Source organism: Microcaecilia unicolor, chromosome 6 (assembly GCF_901765095.1).
Source record: "Microcaecilia unicolor chromosome 6, aMicUni1.1, whole genome shotgun sequence".
Lineage (NCBI taxonomy): Eukaryota > Metazoa > Chordata > Amphibia > Gymnophiona > Siphonopidae > Microcaecilia > Microcaecilia unicolor.
In genome coordinates, this window is record NC_044036.1 from 331,245,000 (window position 1) to 331,270,377 (window position 25,378).

Consider the following 25,378-nt stretch of genomic DNA (forward strand, 5'->3'; position numbering starts at 1 on the left):
ACTGTAAAGGACTAAAATACAAGCTGATGCATGCCACCACCTTCTCATACACGAGCACGCACTTATGGAACGCACTACTTACAGACCTGAAAACAATTGACGAAATAACTAACTCTCGCAAATCTCTGAAGACATATTTCTTTAACAAGGCCCACAAAGAGAACCTATAACCTCACTAATCCACTTCACCAACCCACCCTGCTTTGAAAGTTCACCTTCTATACTCAACCCTAATCACCCCCTTCCTTCCTTCCTTCCTTCTTTCTTCCTTTATTTAATCTCTGCACATCACCAATTGTATCTGATATCCTGGAATGACAATGTCATAACAAAATTATGTAAGCCACATTGAGCCTGCAAATAGGTGGGAAAATGTGGGATACAAATGCAATAAATAAATAAATAAAAATAAATAAAACTACAAGCCAGAGACAAGACTAGCGAACAAGCAACAACCTAACCTAAACTACACACAGACTAACTAAAACATACAAGAATCTCAAAGAAGAACCCAAACTAAGCAAAAGTGCAACAAGCACCAACGTACCAGGGCCTAAGGCAATGCAAAGGCAGAACGTCTCCAAGTGGCTAATAAGCCCAGCAGCAGCTGAGGCTCAAGCTGCAGCAATCACCAGGCAACTACGGGTGCTGTGAAGGTCCAAACAAAACAAGCAAGTCCGGCAGCCTGGAAGATCCGGACCGGACCGCGCTGAAATCTGGAACAGGTGACAGTAACCAGTCCATTGCAGCCACCAGGTGACGAGAAGGAGAGCACGAAACATGGGCACAACCGTGACAGTACGTTTATGATACCAACCTGTTCAATAAGGCAATGATCCATCCTAAATACCAGACAACAAAACTCATAGCAGAACTGGACAAAACAGAACTCTCTATTCTTGACTGCCTAAGTTACTCTGTCACGATTGAGCCTGAACGCAATACCATTTTATTTCTCATCACGAAAATCAATCCTTTATACTTGATTGCCCAATCTACGTCACCTACGAACCTTAATACAATATAACTCTGTATTTCTCATTCCGGAAATGGCGATCGCCATTACGGAACAATGTAAGCCACATTGAGCCTGCAAATAGGTGGGAAAATGTGGGATACAAATGCAATAAATAAATAAATAAACACTGTATTGTAAAATTGGATTCTTGCAACACCGTACTTTCTTATGCATAATTCGTTGTAATGTATCCTATTCTGTTTATTGTAAGCCACATTGAACTCAAACTTGTTTGGGACAATATGGGATATAAATGTCATAAATAAATAAATCCCTACAGGATATGCATGTGTAAGACTGACCATAATTACTAGCATTAAGTATTAACCACATTCCGTTTGGCAGAGCATCAGAATGCAGCCTGGGTTCCTGTTTCATGCAACAGACCTACAGTTTACAAACCAGACCAGACATGGAAGATGTGAAATTGAAGCCTTATAAAAACAGAACAATTTCATTTTCTTGCACACCCACCCACAGGCAGAAATCTCCAAAAGGAAAAAAAAATTATTCTCTAACGGAAAAAAAACAGAGAAATTGCATAAAGATTCATTTCATAAAAACAGAAAATGCAGCTCCCCACGACATTTAATTTGGGGAAATTCTTCGCAACCATGAATCACTTATTTGCATGTTTCGCATTTCAAAATCATCTTGCTGTACTAACACCGAGTAACCATCTTAATTTAGACTCGTTAGTGCTGTGTGTTTGCTGGGGGCTTACTATTTCAGTCTAATTGTATTAGAATAAGCACACAAATTGCTGAGTTTACAGAAAATCTTAGCAGTCCATGCCAGTGAACCACTTCTTGCTTACCTTGGCACTGAAATCCTTGCTTTCCAAAGCCCCTGCAGGAATAAAACACAAGGAAAACAAGCGGTTACCATCCCATGTATTTCCTTTATAATGCAGATTTATTTTTTCTTTGTATATATGAATAGTGTAGCGTTGTTAAATATGTATACGCTAACTGTAAGTAATTAAAAAGTCATCACACACTGCAAATGGCATATGTAGAGCAGCGTTTCCGAATTCAGTCCAGGAAGTACTCTTAACAGGTTGCCTTTCAAGACAAATACGTGACAGATTTGAATGCACAAGATAAGCAGCTGATTTGAAATTAGATTTGATTACTCGCCCTTGCAAATCTGAGCTGAAAGAGAATTATTGTATTTTACATACAGGGCCAGATTCTATATATAAGGCGTCTTATATGTAGCCACGTCAGAATAACACGCATAGGACTAAATTCTATATATGACGCCTGAAAAATCCACATCGGAAAAAAAAATACACCCAGGTGTATTCTATAAAGTACGCTATAAATGTAGGCGTACTTTATAGATAGGCATAAATTTCCACGCGGTTTTAGAATACATCGAGCGCCCATCTGCGCAACTAAATTTAGTTGCGGGCAGTTACTCCAAATAAAACTTGGTGTAAATCCAGACACCTAAATTAGGCACGGACTGGGTGTATTCTATAACAACACACATAGATTTTAGAAATGCCCATGACCTGCCCCTTTTCAACTTTGCACACATCACATTACAGAATACGCTTAGACAGCAGTGCTTGTAAATTCTAATTAATGTCAATTTGTGTCAATAATTGCTTCTTAATTGGCAATTATCAGTGCCGACTGGGTGGTTAAGTTGCACAGGCAAATCCTGAAAATGACCGGATCTGTGCACGCAATTTAAGTCACGATATACAGAATCCGGGGAACAGCGCTATTCTATAAACCATCTCTACAGTAAGACACGTTTTTTTTAATAGCGCATAGGCCGGGGAGCACGCGTAAAATTTAGACGCGGCCATTTAAGCCACCGAAAACATGGTGTAAAATGTTAAGTGCCTAAATGTACAAACGTTCCCCAAATTCTATAACATGCGTAAATGTGACTGAAACCCCCGACGCGCCTACACTCCTCTCATGGCTGAGCCCCCTTTTCAGCTACACGCATTGGAATTTACGTGCACCTCTTTTTACAGCAAAAAGCACTTAAATTCCAATTATTGCCAGTTAGTGATGATACCTGGTTATCGGCCAATCATGACTAATTGGCTCGTTACTCAATTGAGTAGCGAACGTAAACTGGCTGCCCACACAATTTAACATATGCTACTCGCCGCAGCTTAAGTGGAGGGGCATAATCGAACGGGGGCACCCATCTATAAGGGCACCCATCTCTAGGGACAGCCCCGTAAAGAAGCGTACACGACCGTATTATCGAAACAAGATGGGCGGCCATCTTTCGTTTCGATAATAGGGTCGGGAACAGCCAAATCTCAACATTTGGGCTGCCCTTAGAGATGGCCGGCATTGGTTTTCGCCTATAATGGAAACTAAGGGTGGCCATCTCAAAACCGACCAAATCCAAGCAATTTGGTCGTGGGAGGAGCCAGCATTTGTAGTGCACTGGCCCCCCTCACATACCAGGACACCAACCGGGCACCCTAGGGGGCACTGCAATGGACTTCACAAATTGCTCCCAGGTGCATAGCTCCCTTACCTTGGGTGCTGAGCCCCCCAAAACCCTACCCACAACTGTACAACACTACCATAACCCTTAAAGGGTAAAGTGGGGCACCTAGATGTGGGTACAGTGGGTTTCGGGTGAGTTTTGGAGGGCTTCCATTTACCACCACAGGTAACAGGTAAGGGGGGATGGGCTTGGGTCCGCCTGCCTGAAGTGCACAGCAGTACCACTAAAAACTGCTCCAGGGACCTGCATAGTGCTGTCATGGAGCTGGGTATGACATTTGAGGCTGGCATAGAGGCTGGCAAAAAAATGTATTAAAACTTTTTTTTGGGGGGGGGGGGGGGAGAGGGTTGATTACCACTGGGGGAGTAAGGGGAGGTGATCCCCGATTCGCTCTGGTGGTCATCTGGTCAGTTCGGGCACCTTTTCAAAGCTTGGTCGTGAACAAAAAGGGTCCAAATAAAGTTGGCCAAATGCTCGTCAGGGCCACCCTTCTTTTTTCCATTATCGGCCGAGGACGGCCATCTCTTAACCACGCCCCCGGCCCGCCTTCGGTACACTGACACGCCCCCTTGAACTTTGGCCGTCCCTGCGACGGAAAGCAGTTGAGGCCGGCCAAAATCGGCTTTCGATTATGCCGATTTGGCCGGCCCTGAGAGAAGGCCGCCCATCTCCCGATTTGTGTCAGAAGATGGGCGCCCTTCTCCTTCGAAAATAAGCTGGATAGAATCCAGGGGATAACGTGCCCACATGTACAAACTACATGTCTATGTAAAAATAAACTTGTATAAAGTACCCATGCATATAGGGCACCTTTTTTTTTAAGCACTATATATATGGTGCCTAAAAAATCCACGCAGAACACATTTTCACCTAAGCGTATTCTATAAGTGGTGCCTAGATTTAGGCGCGGTACACAGAATTATGCTTTGTCAATATATCCCAGCTCCTAAAACTACACACATCCATTTACACCAACAAAAATATGGTGTAAATCCCAGCGCGTAGATTTAGGCACACTGGGCCATATTCCATTAACTATCCGCATAAATTTCGGAATGCCCATGAAACGCCCATTTCCTCACCCATAACCATGCCCCTCTTTGGCTGTGCGAAATTAGAAGTTAGGCGCACTGCGTTACAGAATACGCTTAGTGAGTTGTGCACGTAAAGTCTATTGCCAATTACTGCTGATTATTAAGTGCTGTTATCTACTACTACTACTTATCATTTATATAGCGCTACAAGGCATACGCAGCGCTGTACACCATATACAAAAAAAGACAGTCCCTGCTCAAAGACTTACAGGCTCGGGAAGTTTATTCCAGGCGTGAGGTGCAGCAAGATAAAAGGAACGGATTCTGGAATTAGCAGTAGAGGAGAAGGGGACAGATAAGAGAGATTTATCAACAGGACAGAGTACCCGAGGCGGGGCGTAGGGAGAGTCAAGAGTGGAGAGGTACTGGGGAGCGGCAGAGTGAATGCACTTATAGGTCAATAAGAGAAGTTTGAATTATCAACGCTGATTGGCTTGTTAAGCCAATTAAGTTATGCGCGTTGTTACAGAATACGCTTGGATTTCGGCATGGATCTCTAGGTGCGTTACATAGAATCCAGGGGATAACGCCTATCCACTGTAGGCATCCTAAAGGCCAGAATGACTAGGTATGTCTCCAGGACAAAGTTGGGTCGCACTGGATTTGACTACGCCCTCGGCAGCATGCGTGCAGACACATAAACTTGCCCTTTTGCCTTAGGCTAAGAGAACCCAGGAACAGGAGGCAGAACCAGCGACCATCTTTGTAGCCCAAGGGTGGGCAACCATGGTCCTCGAGAGCCACAACTCAGTCGAGGTTTCAAGATTTCCACACCAAATATGCATGAGATGTATTTTGATTTGAACGTACTGCTGCCATTGTATGCAAATAGATCTCATGTATATTCAATATGGAAATCTTGAAAACCTGACTGGGTTGTGGCCCTCTGGGACCGTGGTTACCCACCCCTGCTGTAGCCAATGAAAAGTAAGGTGTATCTGATTTACATATACTGCTTCCATTGTATGCAAATAGATCTCCCTGCTGTGGCCAATGAAAAGCAAAATCCAAGCAGCAGAGGAAACCCTCACTGCCAAACGGAAGTGGCAGTAAAACAGAGCATGCAGTGGGGAACACAGTGGGTCAAGGCTGAAGGGGAAGGAAGGTGGCGTGCCAAGGAGCCAGGCCATAGAAGTCACTAACACTGCCAAACAAAGAAACAAAAGAGGCACAGGCCAGCACAAACCATTCAACACCCTCTCCCAGAGGTGAGCAGCAAAAGCATTTTCAGCCCCCAGTGGGGTGTGGGAGGACTGAGAGCCACAGGTATGCTACGAACTCCCACATTATTGGGGGAAAGAGGAAAGGCACAGGGAGGTAAAGTCCTAAAGGAAGTTTTCAATCCCTACCTATTACCACCCACTTAAAATAACAGCTCACAACAGATGTCTCACAAAATCTGTCATATATCATTTTGAATTTTGTAGTAATAAAATTTAATGGGTAGAAACTGAACCAGGAAATTTAACAAAAACTGCTTAAAATTTAAGACCTTGCTTTCCGGGGAACCCTTCCCTGTTCCTCAGACAACCCGCTCATTTTCACGCAATATCAGCAACTTTACATAATCACCGGCGACACAGGTTCTTGGTCTAGGACAATGAATATGCATGAGCCAGATTTGCAAACACTGCAGAAGTGATGTCTGCAGGTGCCGTGTGTACATTCATAATGATTATCTTGAAAAGCAGATGGGTCAGGTGCGCCCCCAGGACACAGCTGAGAATCGGCATTCAATCATCCTAAATAATAATGAAGACGCTAATTCAGACTGAACCAGTATCAGGGCTTCGAGCCAGTCCATTTCCACAATCCCTCTAATTCTATAAACTTGTGCACACAATTTCACGCTTATTCCTTCTTTTAAAAGCGCTAAAAAAAATGCACGTGCAAATTTGAGTGCGCCCAATTTGCATACTCATTTTAATTGAACAAGCTAATTCGCGCCAATAATTGGCTTTTTAGCAAGCAATTAGTACCATTAATTAGATTCAACATATATGCCTCTCCTGGCCGTATAATGGTTTTACATATCGGGCTGTTTACATATATACATACATACACACCAGGGGCATAGCTACTATGGGGCCACAGGGGCCTGGGGCCACGGGGGCCTGGGCCCCCTTAGGTTTGGCCCTGGACCCCCTGCCGATGACCCTCTCAACCCCCCTCCCGCCACCCACCCGCCGTCAACCCGCTGTCGCCGTCTGCTACCTTTGCTGGCGGGGGACCCCAACCCCCGCCAGCCGAAGTCTTCTTCTTTCGTTCTGTTTCTGTGAGTCTGACGTCAGACTCAGAAACCAAACGAAGAAGACTTCGGATGGCGGGGGCTGGGGTCCCCCCGCCAGCAAAGGTAGTTGACGGCGGACGGGCAGGTGGGGTCAAAGTTGGTGGTGGTGGTGCTGACGGCGGCGGGGGGTGTTGGCAATGGCGGCGGGGGGGGGGGCTAAAATGTGTCCCCTCACCTCGGGCTCTGGACCCCCCTCCCGCCGAAGTCTGGCTACGCCCCTGACACACACACATACATACATATCTATATATACATAAAATGTAATCAGTTAAGGGGTTCCTTTACAAAGGTATGATAGCATTTTTAGCATGCGCTAAATGTTAAGACACTCATATATTTCTATGAGCATCTCTAGCATTTAACTGCGCTAATCACTAGCGCACACTAAAAACGCTAGCGCACGCCTTTGTGAAAGCAACCCTAAATATTTTCAGTCATATGTTGAATGAGGCATATTGTTGTATTTTGCCGATTTTATGCAAGCTTCTTATTAAAATCTGTTTGGGGACTAAAGCTTAATATACATTTGGTACCTGGTCAAAATAGCCCCAACAAAACAGCTTCAAACAAAAAATGTTCCTGATGTAATATCCCCTGACATAACAGCCACTGTCAAAACGGCCTGCACCAGTGGTGTGCTGGAGCGGGCTCTCAAGGGCTCGAGAGAGCCGTTTGTTAAGTTTTTAAGAATTTTGGGAGCCGGTTGTTAAAGTAGGCCTCCCCATGGCTACTTTAACAACTGACTCCCAAAATGTGGGCTTGGGCCCCCTCCTGAATTCTCTTTTACTTTGCTGGCAGTGATGCTGACCCCACCAGCCAAGTAAATCGACTGCTGGTGCTCCCTGCTCCTTGTTTCTGACTCTGAGCATCAGGCTGGGACTTTTCATGCAAGTGCAAGAAGGTTCCATCATGTTGCTCACAGCCAGAAACAAGCAGCGGAGAATGGTGGCAGTCCATTTATTGGCTGGTGGGGCAAAGGTATGCCTAGCGTGCCCGCACAAGGGAGGGAAGAGAGAGGCATGTATTCCTCCCCCCCAAAAAAAAAAAAAAATTTCAGGGCCGGCTACGCCTGGAGAGAGATCCTGTTGTTAAAAATTTACCAGCACACCCCTGGCCTGCACACAATATAACCCTTGACACATTAGCCCCCTGACAAAAGGGCCTGATCAGCTGCCCAGAATATGGCACTGCATTTTTTTCTAGGGGGCTATTTTGTCAAGGGTTATTTTGTTAGAGGCTGAGTTGTCAGAACTTTTTTGTCAGGGTGCCTATAAATGCTTACATACACACACAGATTTACTCGAATGCAATGAGCATTAAAGAATTCTTTACTTGCTTTGATCAATCTAGAGCGGTGGGTAGTGGCTATTAGTGATCAGAGAGAGAGAGATTTGCTGAATCATTCCAACATGCCTTGGTGCACCGTAAAAATGACTAGGCAAAGCTTGGAAAAAAGCAGCCAATGTTTTGGTTCTTCATTTGCTGACAGTGACTGGGTGATCCTTAAACACTCTGCTAGTTATTTAGGTTAGAAATGTTATTCAAAATGCAGTGTTTGCTACAACATATTTATTTATTTAGATTTTGCTCACACCTTTTTCAGTAGTAGCTCAAGGTGAGTTACATTCAGGCACTCTGGATATTTCTCTGTCCCAGGAGGACTCACAATCTAAGTTTGTACCTGAGGCAATGGAGGGTTAAGTGACTTGCCCAAGATCACAAGGAGCAGCAGTGGGATTTGAACTGGCCTCCTCTGGACTGCAGGACTGGTGCTCTAACCACTAGGCCACTCCTATGTGATGCAAGTGTAATTCTAATGCAATATCCAATAAGCACACATTAGAATATTCAAATAACGTAGCTGTGATACTAATGCTTTTCTACAATATAGCTTACCATATAACTGAGGGGCCAAATGCAGATGTATAGATGGGGACAAGCTGGGTAAATAAATGGGGGGCTAAACTCAAGGCAAGTTCTCTGTACAGTTAATCAAGATATAAGGAACTGGTCTAAAGTTACAGTGTGTTAGCAAAGCTAGTCCTGGTGCAGAATGAGTGTATAGTTGGTCACCCTATGTCCATAATGTCTCTTTATTTTTGTTACATTTGTACCCTGCGCTTTCCCACTCATGGCAGGCTCAATGTGGCTTACATGGGGCATTGGAGGGTTAAGTGACTTGCCCAAAGTCACAAGGAGAAGCAGTGGGATTTGAACCAGCCACTCTCTGGATTGCAAGACCGGTGTGCTAACCACTAGGCCACTCCTCCACTAGTGACATTCTGTGTAGAATCTCAAATAGTAGCAACAGAATCTCAAATAATTTATTTGGATTTTGCCCAAGATCACAAGGAGCAGCAGTGGGATTTGAACAGGCCACTCTCTGGATTGCAAAACCGCTGCTCTAACCACTAGGCCACTCCTCCACCCCAAAGAATCTTGTTACTCTTTGGGGTTCTACATGGAATGTTGCTACACTTTGAAATTCTGCATGGAATCTTGTTATTCTTTAGAATTCTAGAATCTTTATTTATTTAGATTTTGCTCACACCTTTTTCAGTAGTAGCTCAAGGTGAGTTACATTCAGGTACACTGGATATTTCTCTGTCCCAGGTACAATCTAAGTTTGTACCTGAGGCAATGGAGGGTTAAGTGACTTGCCCAAGATCACAAGATCACACTTATTCTAGATTGTGTAATGGTATGACAAGCATTATAAAAGACTGCCAAAAGGCAGTTGTGTATCAGGTGTTGATTACATAGGGAAAGTGAAAAACTGGTCAGTCAGGCAGAAGCATCTAGGCAAGTGCCTTGGGCCTAAAAGTTTAGGGGGGCCCTGTCAGTTGTGTTCAGGATTCAGGAGGCTAGGATTTCCAACTGTCTTAATATTTTTATGTCTGTAAAAATTAGTAAGCTACAGTGTGGTAAATTTAAAACGAATCGGAGAAAATTTTTCTTCACCCAACGTGTAATTAGACTCTGGAATTCGTTGCCGGAGAACGTGGTACGGGCGGTTAGCTTGACGGAGTTTAAAAAGGGGTTAGATAGATTCCTAAAGGACAAGTCCATAGACCGCTATTAAATGGACTTGGAAAAATTCCGCATTTTTAGGTATAACTTGTCTGGAATGTTTTTACGTTTGGGGAGCGTGCCAGGTGCCCTTGACCTGGATTGGCCACTGTCGGTGACAGGATGCTGGGCTAGATGGACCTTTGGTCTTTCCCAGTATGGCACTACTTATGTACTTATGTACTTATGTAAAGCTAGAAGGATGGCTAAGTGTGTGGATATTTTGTTTTTAGAGTTCACTGCACTTCAGCTCTCCATGCTCTCCCCTCCCCCCTTCCAGTGCAGAAGCTGTGGTAGGATCCAGCCAATGGGAAGGCTTCTAGTCACAGAAAGGCGGGGCTGTGGGGGGGGGAAAGCCTATGAGATTTTATGACAGGAAACAGCATGACACCAAAATGTTGAAGCCATCTTCCCCACACAGCCACCATATTGATGAATACTACACAAACTATCAGCTCCATCCTTAAATCTTTCCTTCCTGCTCTTCCCTCATGTGCTCTCAGTTTTCAGTGCATTTTTATTCAATCTCAGTTATAGACAAATACCGGCTTGTGCAGCAAACGGATATACACGGAAGAAACATCAGAATGGAATTACCTTCCATCGGTTAGAGTAGTAATGCAATAAGGCAGCGGTCAGAAATAAAGAACTATGGCCCAGATGCATCAACCAAACGTAAAAAAATCTAAAACGTTAAAGTCCTTAACGAATTTGAAAAAACGAAGCATGCACCAAAAAAACAAGTCGCACATGTTCGGTGCGGTATTGAAAAGTACAATGTATCAAAGATTCGTAATCCCCGTCGGTAATCGGCCCCTAAAGCATGCGCAGAGCAGCCAAGTGTTATGCTGGCTGCTCTGCGCATGCCACAAACGTCAAAACAACAACAACAACAAAAAACACAAACACGTGGCTCCCCGCTTCCCCCTGCATCAATACAAAACTAAACATACATCAAAAAAGGATCGGGAGGGGGGAAAGGCGCTCATCAGGAGCGTCCTGTATGGACGGCCTTGCCCCCCCCCCCCCCCACCCGAGGTCGCCGCTGCTCCCCGCTTCTCCCTGTATGAAATAAAAACTCTTTTAAAATAAAAATCCAACTTTTGCAGTGCCAGGCCCCCCTCCCTTCCTCTCTCTTCTCCCACCATTGCTCCGCCTCCCGCCATCGTCCACCTCTGTGCCCCGCCCCCCTGAGTTCGTCGCCGCCGCTCCCCCCTCCACCGGACCCCCCCCTCCGCTTTAATGGCTGGTGCAGCGCTTCTCACCTGTGTTTGAAGGCGCTGCACGGATGAAACAGCTGATCTGCCTCCACCGACGTCTCTCTCCTTCTTCCTGTGCCCGCCCTCCTCTGACGTAGGTTATCTAGGTAGGTAACCTACGTCAGAGGAGGGCGGGCACAGGAAGGAGAGAGACGTCGGTGGAGGCAGATCAGCTGTTTCATCCATGCAGCGCCTTCAAACACAGGTGAGAGGCGCTGCACCGGCCATCAAGGCGGAGGGGGGGAGCAGCGGCAACAAATTCAGGGGGGCGGAGCACAGAGGCGGAGCAATGGTGGGAGAAGAGAGAGACAGGAAGGGAGGGGGGCCTGGCGCTGCAAAAGTTGGCGGGAGGTGGGGGGGGGCAAGGCCTTCCATACAGGACACTCCTTTTCCCCCCTCCCGATCCTTTTTTGATGTAGGTTTAGTTTTGTATTGATGCAGGGGGAAGCGGGGAGCCACGTGTTTGTGGTTTTTTTTCTCACTTTTGTTTTTAAACATGCCAGCTTGGGTTTTTATGGTGCAGGGAGAAGCGGGGAGATGACAGCTCTGGCCTTTACGACTGCTCTGACTATACGTTAAATATGTTGCGGTAAATGACTCGGTGTGATCGTCGGTATTGTTAGTGCATCCCGAAGCGTCCACATTACAATGGTAGTTACTCGTTTGTATTCAGTTTTCGTTAGCTGCTTGCTTCGTCGGAAAAAGGCCTTTAATGCATGCAACGGTTAGGAATTTCTTCGTTAAAGGGTTCTAAGAGGGTCGTTAAGGTTTAGTGCATCTGGGCCTATGACAGGGTACACAGGAAGAGGAAAAAGTAAAATTATGCCACTTTGTAGGTTTTGATCCAGGTAGCCCAGGAGGTTTTAAATAAAAAAACAAAACTCTGAATGTTGACTATTAAAACCTCCTTGCAGGCAGCAGGCAAGCATCTCACGTCTTCCTATGAAAGCAAGTGGGCGGATTATTCTGCTCTGGCACAATTCCATAATTTTGCATAATTTAGCTCAGGCTAATCTTTCCCAAGTCCCTGAAAGAGGCGAAAACCGCACACCCCAGTCACCGCCATAGAAAGGATCGGGCAGGACACACGAAACCTCGGACAAACTCACTTTCCCGCAGCAACTCACAAGTAGTTTGTGTTGGGAAAAGAATATGGGAAGCTGTCAAATAAAAATGCTTAAAAATCCACACATAAGCGTCTGCCGTTGTTTTTATGTTGAAATATCTTTATTGTCATCATAAGGAAAAAAGAAAGGCACATAGCACAGCTCTGAAATCCACAATACAGCACTGCAAATTAAAAAATCTAGGCCGGAATGGAGACGTTCACCGGTGCAACTGTACCTGTGCACATATTAAGTGAAGAGAAGTTTTCTGCCTAGTGAATTTACCATGATAGGTTTTTAATTTTGTTTTTTTAATGCTTCTGAAACATTACAGGCAGAGTGGATGCAGTATTAAGACAACATTCAAAAGAATTTAATAGATAAGGGCTTCGTTTACAAAGCTGACCTACCGATTAGCCATGAGCTAAATGCGAAGAAGCCCATTCTAATCCCATGAGCTTCTTCGCATTCGACACGCCACAGCTTTGTAAAAGGAGCCCTTAATATTTTTATTTTGCTTTTTTCATTCGTGAACCTTTTTTCACAGGTAAAACTGTGCATATCTATTTGGGCAGTCCATCCTTGGAATCTCTATATCAGAGGCAATTCAGAGTGAAAATGACTTGCCCAACTTCCCTGGTTCTCAGCCCACTGCTGCCCAGTTTCCCAGCTCCAGTCCTGTGTTTGAACTTCTACCCCCCAATCCAGTACTCTATTTGTAGTCCCTGATGCCACCAACTGAAAATCAGCACTTCAGGTCTCATAACGTACCGGGATAGGGTTACAGAAATCCAAGACCGGCTGGGTATTTCCCTCCTGGAACTGGGCAACGTGGCAGTGCTCCAGCTCTAACCATTAAGCCTCTCCTTTCGAAGCTGGTGCTTGCACAGTTCTCACGCTCACTTACTGCTATCATACCCACAGCTAGAATTTGCACTTTCCCTGCTACGTCTGGATGGTGGAGGGGGATCCACAAATATAAAAGAGAGTGCCTAGGGCCCAATACAGTGTTAATCCAACCCTGCAGTCAGATTAACCAATTCATATCCACGCAAACAAGGACCAACTGCCCCATCCAGTCAGCCTCGCTGTTAAAAATAAATCACAGCTGCCGACAACCTGGAAGATACCTGCCTAACAGCCAGATCACTCCTTGCGCTTATTCTCACCATCTGCTCCGTTTCAGATGTATTTTAACTCCTTTTCAGATCTTAGAAAAACTCACACAAATACAATAACTTTCCCTCCTACCCCCTTCCCCACCAATATCTCTCACAAAGATACTGAACAGAGCTGGTGGCCTCACAATCCCTGAGGCACACCACTTTCCACCTTTCCTTCTTCAGGGTCAACTCCATTAACCACCACACTCTACCGTCTACCTCTTAACCTGTTTCTGATCCAGTTTCCTCCAGATTCTATGAAGGGCACCCAAAATAAATAGTTAATGGCAGGGGCGTAGCCAGACTTCGGCGGGAGGGGGGTCCAGAGCCCGAGATGAGGGGGCAGATTTTAGTCCCCCCCCCCCCCGCCGCCAACTTTAACGACCCCTGCCAATGACCCTCTCAACCCCCCTTCCACCGACGACCCTCTCAACCCCCCTTCCCGCCACCAACCCTCCCCCGCTGCCACCGTCGCCTACCTTTGCTGGCAGGGGACCCCAAATCCCCGCCAGCCGAGGTCCTCTTCTTCCCGCGGAGGCTTCATTTTGTTTCTGACGTCCGATGTCAGACTCACAGAAACAGAACGAAGCCTTGCAAGATGGCTTTGTTCTGTTTCTGTGAGTCTGACATCCTGCACGACATCAGAAACAGAACAAAGTCTTCACGGGAAGAAGAGGACCTCAGCTGGCGGGATTGGGGTCCCCCGCCAGCAAAGGTACTACTACTTAACATTTCTAAAGCGCTACTAGGGTTACGCAGCGCTGTACAATTTCACAAAGAGAGACAAAGGTAGCCCACGGGGACAACGGCGGCCGCGGGGGAGGGTTGGCGGCGGGAGGGGGGTCGAGAGGGTCGTCAGCAGGGGGGGTCCAGGGCCAAATCTACGGGGGCCCAGGCCCCCGTGGCCCCACGTAGCTACGCCACTGGTTAATGGGCTGCAATGATTTACTGATTAGAGCCAACAAGCATTTTAAATAGCACCAATTACGATCTGGTCACCGATCTGGCTTCTCTCTCTTCTGTGAACGATGGGCACCTAAATTGGGTCACGTGCAACTCAAAAGGGGTGTGGCCATGGGAGGGGCTGGGGTGTTGACCAAACATGAGCACAGCGTTACAGAATAGCAGGGATCTATGCCCAATTCGTATGCCAGGATTTACCAGGTATCAGCAGTCATTAAGTTCTGTCGCCAAAAGTCAAGTACCGAATTCAGGGCTCCAGCTGAAACACCCTTTATAGAATTGCACTGAGCACCGAATTTTATCGGCGCTGAATTTTCAGCATCATTTTCAGAATCTGCCCCTTTATGTTAAATGTTTATTGTGCTGGATAATACTATTTATTTATTTATTAGGATTTATTTACCCCCTTTTTGAAGGAATTCACTCAAGGCGGTGAACATGAGCACTTATACAGAACTAAGGGCCCTGTTTACCAAGATGCATTAGCGTTTTTAACGCGCTTACAATTAGCGAGCGCGCTGTGTAGGTGCCTATAGGAATATTGTAGGCGTGTACATGGTTAATGTGCGTTAAAAATGCTAATACACCTGTAACGCAGCTTAGTAATCAGGGCCCTTAGTGGTTCGATGATATAGTTAAAATTATCCTCAATAACAAATAAAATAAACCCAAATCAAAAACTCCATTGTTGATAGAAAAGCCTACCTCATTCATACAAAAAAAAAACCCAACATACATACTATCGTATTTTTTAATCCTAAATTGTTTCACGAGTCCTCTAATTCTATTACCTTTAATCATTCTCAAATGCCTGAGTGAATAAAAAGGTTTTTCTAGTCCACTTCACCGCAAATTAATCTAGGAAGATTATCTAAATTTAAACCTGTGAATTTCAAACTATCTCAATTCAAATTCTAAATCTCTAAAAAGTTTGAAATATAGGTTTTATGGGTGTCTCACCTTGTAAGATTATACCATCATAAGTACGGGGCTAACTCAAGAAAGCCCCCCCCCCCCCCCCACCTCCGGTCCAGTCTGCCGATGCTCTAAGAGTACAAAAATCAAAAATCGTCAATCCCAAAATAAGAAAGATATAACAGATACCTAGAAAATTACACAATCCTGTAAAACTTTATTTTAAAAGGGAACGAAGGAGAATTTCAGTTTAGGCTGTAACCGCAGCTGAGCTTAATTTCAGTGAGTTTAACAGAAAACGGTTCACCTGAAAGCTCTATATATCATTAAAATGTATTGCTTTTTTATATATCAAATGCTTATCTTAAAAAAAAAAAAAGAAATAAATTAAGGGATACACATTGGGAGTATTAATGATATACACAGCTTTCAAGTGAACCATTTTAGGCTAAACTCACTGAAATTAAGCTCGGCTGCGGTTACAGCCTAAACTGAAATTCTCCTTCGTTCCCTTTTAAAATAAAGTTTTACAGGATTGTGTAATTCTCTAGGTATCTGGTGTATCTTTCTTATTTGGGGATTAACTATTTTTGATTTTTGTTTACTTTTGGTCTCTCCCTTGTTAGATGCTCTAAGCGTGGCCTGATCATTCTATAGTCTTGGAGTGATCTTAATACTCTTCGTCCAGCCCTATCCCCCGACCTTTCAGTTTATTCTCTGGTCACAACCAAAGAAACTTAAATTTATATGACTGATAAAGCTATACTGCGCAGGTGCTTCACTATCTTTTCCTTCATTTGTTTGTCTCATGAACCAGAGTGTAATTGAGTCTAATTTTGGTGACTAAACTTTCTGGTTCAGAGCTTTAATTTTCTGTGTCTACCTGTTCCTTCTCTCAGAGTGGAAAAGCAGCCTAACGGTTAGTGCACCGAGAAGCAGGGAAACCAGGCTTCAAATCCCACTGCAGCTCCTTGTGATTTGGGGCAAATCACTCCATTGCCTCAAGTACAAACAGACGTGGAGGGGTAATTTCGATATAACATCTGAGGAGTGGCCTAGTGGTTAGGGTGGTGGACTTTGGTCCTGGGGACCTGAGGAACTGAGTTCGATTCCCACTTCAGGCACAGGCAGCTCCTTGTGACTCTGGGCAAGTCACTTAATCCTCCATTGCCCCATGTAAGCCAAAAAAAAAAAAAAAAAAGTCTGACTTTTGACGTTTTACAAAAAAACGTCCAAAATCTGAATAGGAAAGAAGTTCATTTTCAAAAAAGAAACACGTCTTATCTTTTGTTTTCGAAAATACTGTTTTCTAACAAGGTTTTGTGTTTGGACGCTTTGTTTTTTTTGTCCATTTTCAAAAAAAAAAAATCCATGTGTAAAACGTACAAAATCAAGCCATTAGGATGTAGGAGGAGCCAGCATTTTTAGTAGACTGGTCCCCCAGATATCCCAGGAAAGCAATAGGGCACCCTAGAGGGCACTGCAGTGGACTTCATAAAATGCTCCGAGGTACACATCTCACCACTGCTCCCTTACCTTGCCTGCTGAGCCCCCCCCCCCCCCCCAAACCTACTGCCTCCAATTGTACACTACTACCATAGCCCTTACGGGTGAAGGGGACACCTTTATTTGGGTACAGTGGGTTTCTGGTGAGTTTTGGAGGGCTCACAGTTTCCTCCACAAGTGTAACAGGTAGGGGGAGGTAGGAGCCTGGGTCCACCTGTCTGCAGTGCACTGCACCCAACACTCGACGACTCCAGTGACCTGCGTGCTGTTCTAATGGACCTGAGTTATAACAACTGAGGCTGGCAAGGAATGTTTTTCATCACATTTTTGGGGGGTGGGAGGGGGTTAGTGACCACTATGGGAATAAGGGGAGGTCATCAGGTTATTTAAGGCACCTTTTTGTGCCTTATTCGTTATAAAAACAGGTCCAGCTCAAAACATCTTAGTTTTTTTAGTCCTGGACGTTTTTGTTTTGCGCCATTATGGCCGAAAAACATCTAAGTTTTAGGAATGCCCAAGTCCTGGCCTGAACACGCCCCCCCTTGAGATTTGGATGTACCTCTGATGGACTTCATAGAAAAGCATCTAAAAATAGGGTTTGAAAATACTGATTTGGACATTTTATTTATTTATTGATTGATTGATTGCATTTGTATCCCACATTTTCCCACCAATCTGCAGGTTCAATGTGGCTTACGTAGTTTTGTTAAAATTGGCATTCCAGGATATTAGATAAAGTTAGTATTGTGGAGAGATTAAGTAAGGGAAGAGAGAAGAAGGAAGTGTGTGATTAGGGTAATAATAGAAGGTGGGTTTTTATAGCTGAGTGGGTTGGTGAGGTAGATTAGTGAGGTTATCAGTTATCGGTTTTTGTGAGAAAAACATTCAAATGCTGCTTTGTGCCAATTATAAGACGTGTTTCTGTTTTGAAAATGAACCCGTCAGACACCTGGGGACAGAGAAATACCGTCTGAACCTTAAGCAACTCACCCTGAGCTGGAAAAACAAAAGTTTGAGCTAAATCCAAATCATTCTGAATGAACTTTCAAATTCCACGGCCAAGAGTGTAATAAAACTGGATGGTGACCTTTAAAATTATTTCAAGCCAATAACGGCCAGACAAAACACTGGCTACATATGAGGAAAAACATCTTAAAAACCAGAAACCAATTTTGAATTGCTCAGGCACTGTACATAAAAAAAATTAGGTCAACCAGTAAGTTATACACAGAAAACAGCACAAAACAATCAATATATCCTTCTTATCTTCCCAGGTCAGGAATTTTCATATCACACATGCGATAAGTACTTTTATTTTTATTATCTGCAGAATACTAATCCTCTCACAAGTCATTCTGCACTTCACTTCATTTTTGACTGCACTCAATGTATGCCCTTCAGTTTCCGCATTGCTCCATCTCCTGTGTGTGTATTAAAGATGGGCCTGTTTACTGACCAAACACAAGCACGGAGGGACTTACTGAACTATGACTGCAGAAACAGTCAGCAAACTGTACAGCAAGCCGAACTTACACATCACGGAGGAACTGAAGCAAAATCCACTTAGCTGGCCTCGTTGCACTCAACCAGCTACCAAAACCTCAATATACTATATTTAAGTGGTCTGTACGTTTCTAGCCACTGCGTGCCCCGCCCACACAAAAGAAAATGCAATGCCAAGAGTACCTGTGTTTCAAAATTTCTGTAAACACTGTCAACAAATGAAGACCCAAAGCATGGCAGATTGAAGGTGGCGAGGTCCGCAACAATGGCGGTCAGTGCCTTCAGAATGCCGAAGGGGTGAGTAAGGAGGGGGGGAGGTTCGGAAGGAAAACCGTGCTAGCGCCCATTTCATTTGCGCAAGAAACGGGCATGTTAGTGCAGCGGACTTTCGATTCTCGAGAACTGCGTTCAATTCCTACTGCAGCTCCTTCTGATTCTGGGCAAATCACTTAACCCTCCATTGCCCCAGGTGCAAACAAGATCTGTAAATACTATGTAAACCGCTTTGCATGTAGTTGCAAAAACCACAGAAAGGCGGTATATCAAGTTCCAGTTCCCTTATAGCATTATGCCAGATTGCAGAATAGCGATATTCATCTGATTAATCAACCCTTTAAGTTTTGTTTCAAGATAATTGAGAACCAAACAAATGAACAGTCTAAATGAAACTCTGGCCCTACCTCTAAGGGGTCTTTTTCCATAAACTGCAGTTTCATTACATTTTAAAACAGAAGCCTCCAAACCCTAGGTGTGGCTTTCACGCTGTGCAATGAGCCTGGCTGCCAAATCTTCTCCCAACTGATAGGGAAACACACTGGTGCATAAGCAGAGCACATCTTTAAATGCCCCCTTCCTACGTAACACTTAACATGCCACTTCCCTTGGCCTACAAGAAATGCTCATTTATATCACACCACAGAAATAGTGTCTCACAGTGTAACTTTATAATGTACGAACACAATATACGGGCCTTTACATAATTATCTCCCTGTAAATTTCTGCACAAAGTAAACCTCTGGTCTAAGGTACTGTATACCTAACTTTTCTGCCTAAGTTTGACCCAGCAGATACATGTGATGTAAAACACATTTGTATCTCAAGCTCTTTCCAACCTCTGTCCAGGGAAAGCCTAAGAAACAAGTCTGCAATAGGGTAATTCTATTTGAACAGTCTGAGGCCACTTCACAGGAACCTTTAATAAGGGCACCTGGGAACGCAGGTGCCATTATGGGATACCAGTCTAACCTGTATCGGCACATCTAATATTTAGACACCTGCACTTAAACCAATCACACAGCTCATAAGTGTGAGCGACTAAAAAATGAAAGGAATGTGCATAACTTATACTTATTATTTATCTGGATTTTGCTCACACCTTTTTTAGTGATAGCTCAGGGCGGACTACATTCGGATACATCAGTTGTTTCCATGTCCCTGGAGGGATCCCAATATAATTGTTTGTGCCTGGGGGTTAAATGACTTGCCCAAGATCACAAGCAGCAGCAGCGGGATTTGAGCCAGGCACCCCTGGATGTCAAGCCCGGTGTTCTAACCACTAGCCTTTCGACTCCTAACCATGACTCACTTATCACCCCTACCACTGCAATTTCCCCACCCCTAGCTGTCTGTTTGTCTGTCCAATTTAGATTGTAAGCTCTGTTGAGCAGGGACTGTCTTTTCATGTTCATTTGTACAGCGCTGCGTAAGTCTAGTAGCGCTATAGAAATGTTTAATAGTAGTAGTATGAGCCAAGTATAGGACAGTCAAGCCATTGTGACATCACTGATGAGGTTGGCTCTTAGGCATTGGTGGACTGAGGCATTATGACATCACAATGTCAGCTCTGGTTAAATCACCGCAGTTCCTCAGTACCTTTCCGCTCTCATCTCTCCCTACACTCCTCCCCGTGAACTCCGTTCGCTGGGTAAATGTCTCCTGTCCTCCCCCTTCTCCCCCACTGCTAACTCCCGGCTCCGTTCCTTCTATCTCGCTGCTCCCTATGCCTGGAATAGACTCCCTGAGCCAGTACGTCAGGCTCAGTCTCTGGCTGTCTTCAAGTCTAGGCTTAAAGCCCACCTCTTTGCTACTGCTTTCGACTCCTAACCATGAGACTCAACACCCTCACTTATCACCCCTACCACTGCAATTTCCCCACCCCTAGCTGTCTGTCTGTCCAATTTAGATTGTAAGCTCTGTTGAGCAGGGACTGTCTTTTCATGTTCATTTGTACAGTGCTGCGTAAGTCTAGTAGCGCTATAGAAATGTTTAATAGTAGTAGTATGAGCCAAGTATAGGACAGTCAAGCCATTGTGACATCACTGATGAGGTTGGCTCTTAGGCATTGGTGGACTGAGGCATTATGACATCACAATGTCAGCTCTGGTTAAATCACCGCAGTTCCTCAGTACCTTTCCGCTCTCATCTCTCCCTACACTCCTCCCCGTGAACTCCGTTCGCTGGGCAAATGTCTCCTGTCGTCCCCCTTCTCCCCCACTGCTAACTCCCGGCTCCGTTCCTTCTATCTCGCTGCTCCCTATGCCTGGAATAGACTCCCTGAGCCAGTACGTCAGGCTCAGTCTCTGGCTGTCTTCAAGTCTAGGCTTAAAGCCCACCTCTTTGCTACTGCTTTCGACTCCTAACCATGACTCTCTTACTCAACACCCTCACTTATCACCCCTACCACTGCAATTTCCCCACCCCTAGCTGTCTGTTCGTCTGTCCAATTTAGATTGTAAGCTCTGTTGAGCAGGGACTGTCTTTTCACGTTCATTTGTACAGCGCTGCGTAAGTCTAGCAGCGCTACAGAAATGTTTAATAGTAGTAGTAGTAGTAATAGTGGTAGCCTCCTCTTCCTGTAAGAGTAATTTCTTTGGATTTATTTACCGCCTTTTTGAAGGAATTCACTCAAGGCGGTGTACAGTTAGAATAGATCACACATGTGCAATAGGCAATTACAACAGTAAAACAAATATTCAAATAACCATAAAAAGTATGGCATATGGATTTGATTTCTTATGTGTTTTGACAGTGTTGACAATGTTATGCGGCAGCTCTGCGCATGAATCCCCCAAGGGTATTCCCCCCTTGCCAATACGCGCTATGTACGTTAAGCAGGGATTTGAAGAATAGCACTTAGGTGTCCTGCTGGCACCTTTGCACAGATGTGCATAAGTTCTAGTATGTTTAACATTTCTGCGTGCAAGGGCGGGCACCTACATTATAGACTTGCCCTTCGTGGTATATCACCTAAAAGTGCAAGCTATGCGTTCGCATCACACACTTTTGTGTACCTATACCCCAGAGCGATTTAAAAGCAGCTATTTCTGCTGCTTTACATGCAAAGGGGGTTTTATAAAAATGACCCCCTCCCCCCCAGTAAATACTATAAACAAATGTCTTGAGCTGGAAAGAATACTTCCACCACCTTTACCACCTAAAATAAACCCGTATATGTCTAGAGGCAGAGAAAAGCAGTTCGTTAACTTAAAGGAGACCATTTTCTTAACACAACTGAGATCAGCAGTCTTTCTCACACCTCCGGATCTGGTGGAATCCCTACAATTCATTGTCACTGCTTTCTGGCAGACTTCTTTTTCTGTTTTAATACCGGTATCAGAGGGGAATACGTGAAAAAAACAAAACTGGAAGAACTACTTCCGGGAATAAAATTGTGCAAGGATTTGTTTCTTTTTCATTATCTTTTATGAAGATCAAAAGATTTCTTTCAACTGTCTGGGTCCCTCAAGGATCAGACTGTACTTAAAAGAAAAAATATATATAAGAAGGATATATATACATACGATATATATATATATATCTACACATGCCTGCAGAGATGCGCCTGACCCATGACTATTTTGTTTTCACCAGAGGCTGTTTTCATGCAGTTGTCACCAGAACGTGCTTTTGTTTAGGGGAACTATCAAGACCTTAAAACCGCTGTGTTTAAACTCTTCAAGTGCCGATTCACTAAAGCATCCTCATTTACATGGAAGGAAGCCTCCCCTTTAAAAATCGGCCCCTAAGGCGGCATCTTGCCCCCACAGCTTCGTAAGATGTTGCACTTACCCTGGGGAAAAGCGAAGTGTGGGGTGGGGAGATTAGGGTTCAACAGTGTCATTAAAAGCAACAAAAAGGAGAATTATTTTCAAAACCACCGTGCTAAAGGGTGTCAGAAACCATAGCAATGCAGCTAAACTTTTGAAGGGCCTACACCTGTGATTTATTAATTGAAATTGGACTTATTACTTATAACCCGCCCTTATGCAAGGACTGAGCTAAACCTGCTTGAAAGTGATTATAGCTGCAACGGAGAGCATTCGACTAAGAGGACCTGGTTTCTACTATTCTCTCAAGGGGATCACCTGTCATTTAGCAGGTCGTAGCAGCCACTCTCCAGCTGAGACGAGGGCGCTCCACGTTTGGCAAGGAGCACACACTCGCCTAAGAGGACTAGTTGCTTCTGAGGGAAACCCAAGCACCGGAATGGGGGGGGCGATCTACTCGGAAATACTCCTAATAGCCAAAACAGGTTATTTTTGCAGCGGACCACCACCAGCTCAGAACCACTACTGATACAGCAAACGATTTCTGCCGCGTCTCCGTGCAATGCACGATTTTACACTCCTGGGTGCCCGTGTTTTGCCGATTCCCGCGAAGATCATGCATGCAACACGCTGCTGTCTGCAAAGACGACGAAGTAACGCTCTGCCGCGAGCGGGCACATTGGCATGATTTCCATCTGTATAAAAGCTTTCCGGAAATCAAGGCTTTGCAAAGTTGCCACCTGCTCCGAAGAGCTTCCTTCTCTTCCTGCCCAAAGCACGGAGCACCTGTCGAGCGCCTTCACTCGCATCCTCCCCGGAGGACTGGGATTGGGATTGTTATGACTGTGCGCACGAGGCGACAGCACAGCCCCTGCAGCCGGCGCGAGACGGCAAGAAGAAGAGCGGCGCGCGCGCCCACCCCCGGGGCTTCCCTGCTGCTGCCTCGCGCCTTCCTCCGGCGCCGCGCCCTTACCAGATGAAGTCGGTGCAGTGGCTGCAGAAGGTGGGTTGCTTGAAGAAGCGCGCGATGAATTTGTGGTTCTTCACCTCGTGCACGTTCTTCTGCCTCAGCGCCCCTTTGCGGGCGAAGCGGTTGGCCACGTCCTCCTCGGTCGAGGAGGACTCGCCGGGCTGGAGGACGTCGGCCATGGGGGGAAAGGCAGGGACCGAGGCGGTGGTGGTTGTTGCTGCTGCTGTGGTGGTGGCGGCGCTCACTGACAGCTCCAGCTCGCGCTCTGCTACTGCTGCTGCTGCTGCTGCCACCGCCGCTTCCTCCTCTTCCTCCTCCTCCGGGCTCTCTGCTGCTGACGTCGCGCTGCTGCCTGGGCAGGGGAGGGAGGAAGGGGGGGGGGGGGAGCTGAAAGCGGGCAGACGGAGCCCCCTAGCGGGGGAAAGGAGACCTAGCAGGCAGCCTGGGAAGCTCCCACTGTCATGATCCATTTAGTAGGATTTAGAATCATCCAGCGTTGCTCCTCCAAAGTGGAATCGTTTTGCACCTTAGCCCCTGGACTCTATGGACTTGCAAGCCCCACGTTAGGCTTGACGTGTAAGAGCTGTGCACCAAGTTATAGAAGGGGAGTGGGGGAGGGGGGACAACCTTGGTCCTCAAGGGCCTCAATCCAGTCAGGTGTTCAGGATTTCCCCCAACGAATATCCACCAGATCTATTTGCATGCGCTGCCACATTGTGTGCAAATAGATCTCATGCATATTTATTGTAGAAAACCTGATTGGGTTGCAGACCTCGTCGAGGATCGAAGTTGCCCACCCCTGGGAAGAAGGTTGGTTGCGTGCATAAATTAATAATGAGCTGATAATTGATGTTAATGCCAATTGTAGCCTATTATTGCTCATTAATTGGTGCTAACCGGCACCAATTAGCAGTTACGTGCAGAACTGCCAATAGGCAATATTCTGTAACATGCAGGGCTTTTTTTTTTAGGGGGGTACTGAGTACCGGCACCTTTTCCTTTGTCTGCTAAAATTGACCCATGGACCCCCAAGTTTTAATGAAAGAGCTGAGGCTCTACACACCAATTCTGCCTTGTCATACATTCTGTGACCGGTTGCAGGGGGCTTGGCTATTGTGGGATGGGTCCCTCAGTGATTATCCCACCCCTGAAGAGTGGCCTAGCATTTGAGTACCGGCACCTTTTTTTACTAGGAAATACACACTGGTAACATGTATGTGCAAATTCTATCACAAGCACCTTCTAACAGGGTGTCACCATGGGCGGGTCAGGGGGGTGACTAGCAGTTACACACATATAATGGATTACTGTAGTTAAGCACAAGCATGTATAGCAGTCTTTGGCATGGTATAAGCGCTTGCACTTATGGTTAGCCGTGTATATTCAGGCTTACATTAGTATTTGCACGCACAAATGCCATATTAGAATTCATGATCAGCACACAGTATCCCTGCGCCTAGTTCAGCACCCTTTCTTGAATCTGCCCCTAGGTGAGCATCGGGATCTCTTTGCTTTCACTGCTGCTGCTCTTTGCCGCCCCTTAGCAGCTTCCGCTCTAGGCAGGCCTAGTCTTCCCGCAATCTTCTCATTGCAGCCTCACAGCCCAGTGAGTTTTGACCCAGGACAGTTCCATTCCCAACATGGCTGAGACCCAGGACAGCCCAGTTCCATTCCCAACGTGGCTCAGTGTGACACTGGGCAAAGACAATTCTATAAGGCATGCCTAACCAAATGTACCACTTTGCAGCAATTGTATAAACTTGGCGTGCACTTACACATCTGATTGGTGCAATAAATTAGTAGTTACATGTGCAAGTGTTAGATGCTATTCTACACGCTTGGTGTATATGTCACTTACCCCTGGGTTCTATATATGACACTCAAAATTGTGCGCACAATTCAATTGAGTAACAAGCCAATTAGCACCAATAATTTGGTGCTAACAATTACTAATTGGCACCAATTTAGATTTACGTGGGTATCTTG

The 25,378-nt window shown here is 45.3% G+C and overlaps 1 protein-coding gene across 2 annotated transcripts in view; it reads right to left on the reverse strand.

Moving 5' to 3' along the window:
* The window catches only part of PRKCA (protein kinase C alpha), a 611,673-nt gene extending 587,965 nt beyond the window's left edge, over positions 1–23,708 (reverse strand). For both annotated transcript variants that reach the window (XM_030208456.1, XM_030208455.1), the window contains exons 1-2: positions 23,396–23,708; positions 1,836–1,867 (exon numbers count right to left, since the gene is read on the reverse strand). In XM_030208456.1, the coding sequence (XP_030064316.1) occupies positions 1,836–1,867; positions 23,396–23,571 (208 nt within the window). In that variant the 5' untranslated portion in view covers positions 23,572–23,708. The remainder of the gene's footprint in view (positions 1–1,835; positions 1,868–23,395) is intronic.
* Between the last annotated feature and the right edge of the window lie 1,670 nt (positions 23,709–25,378).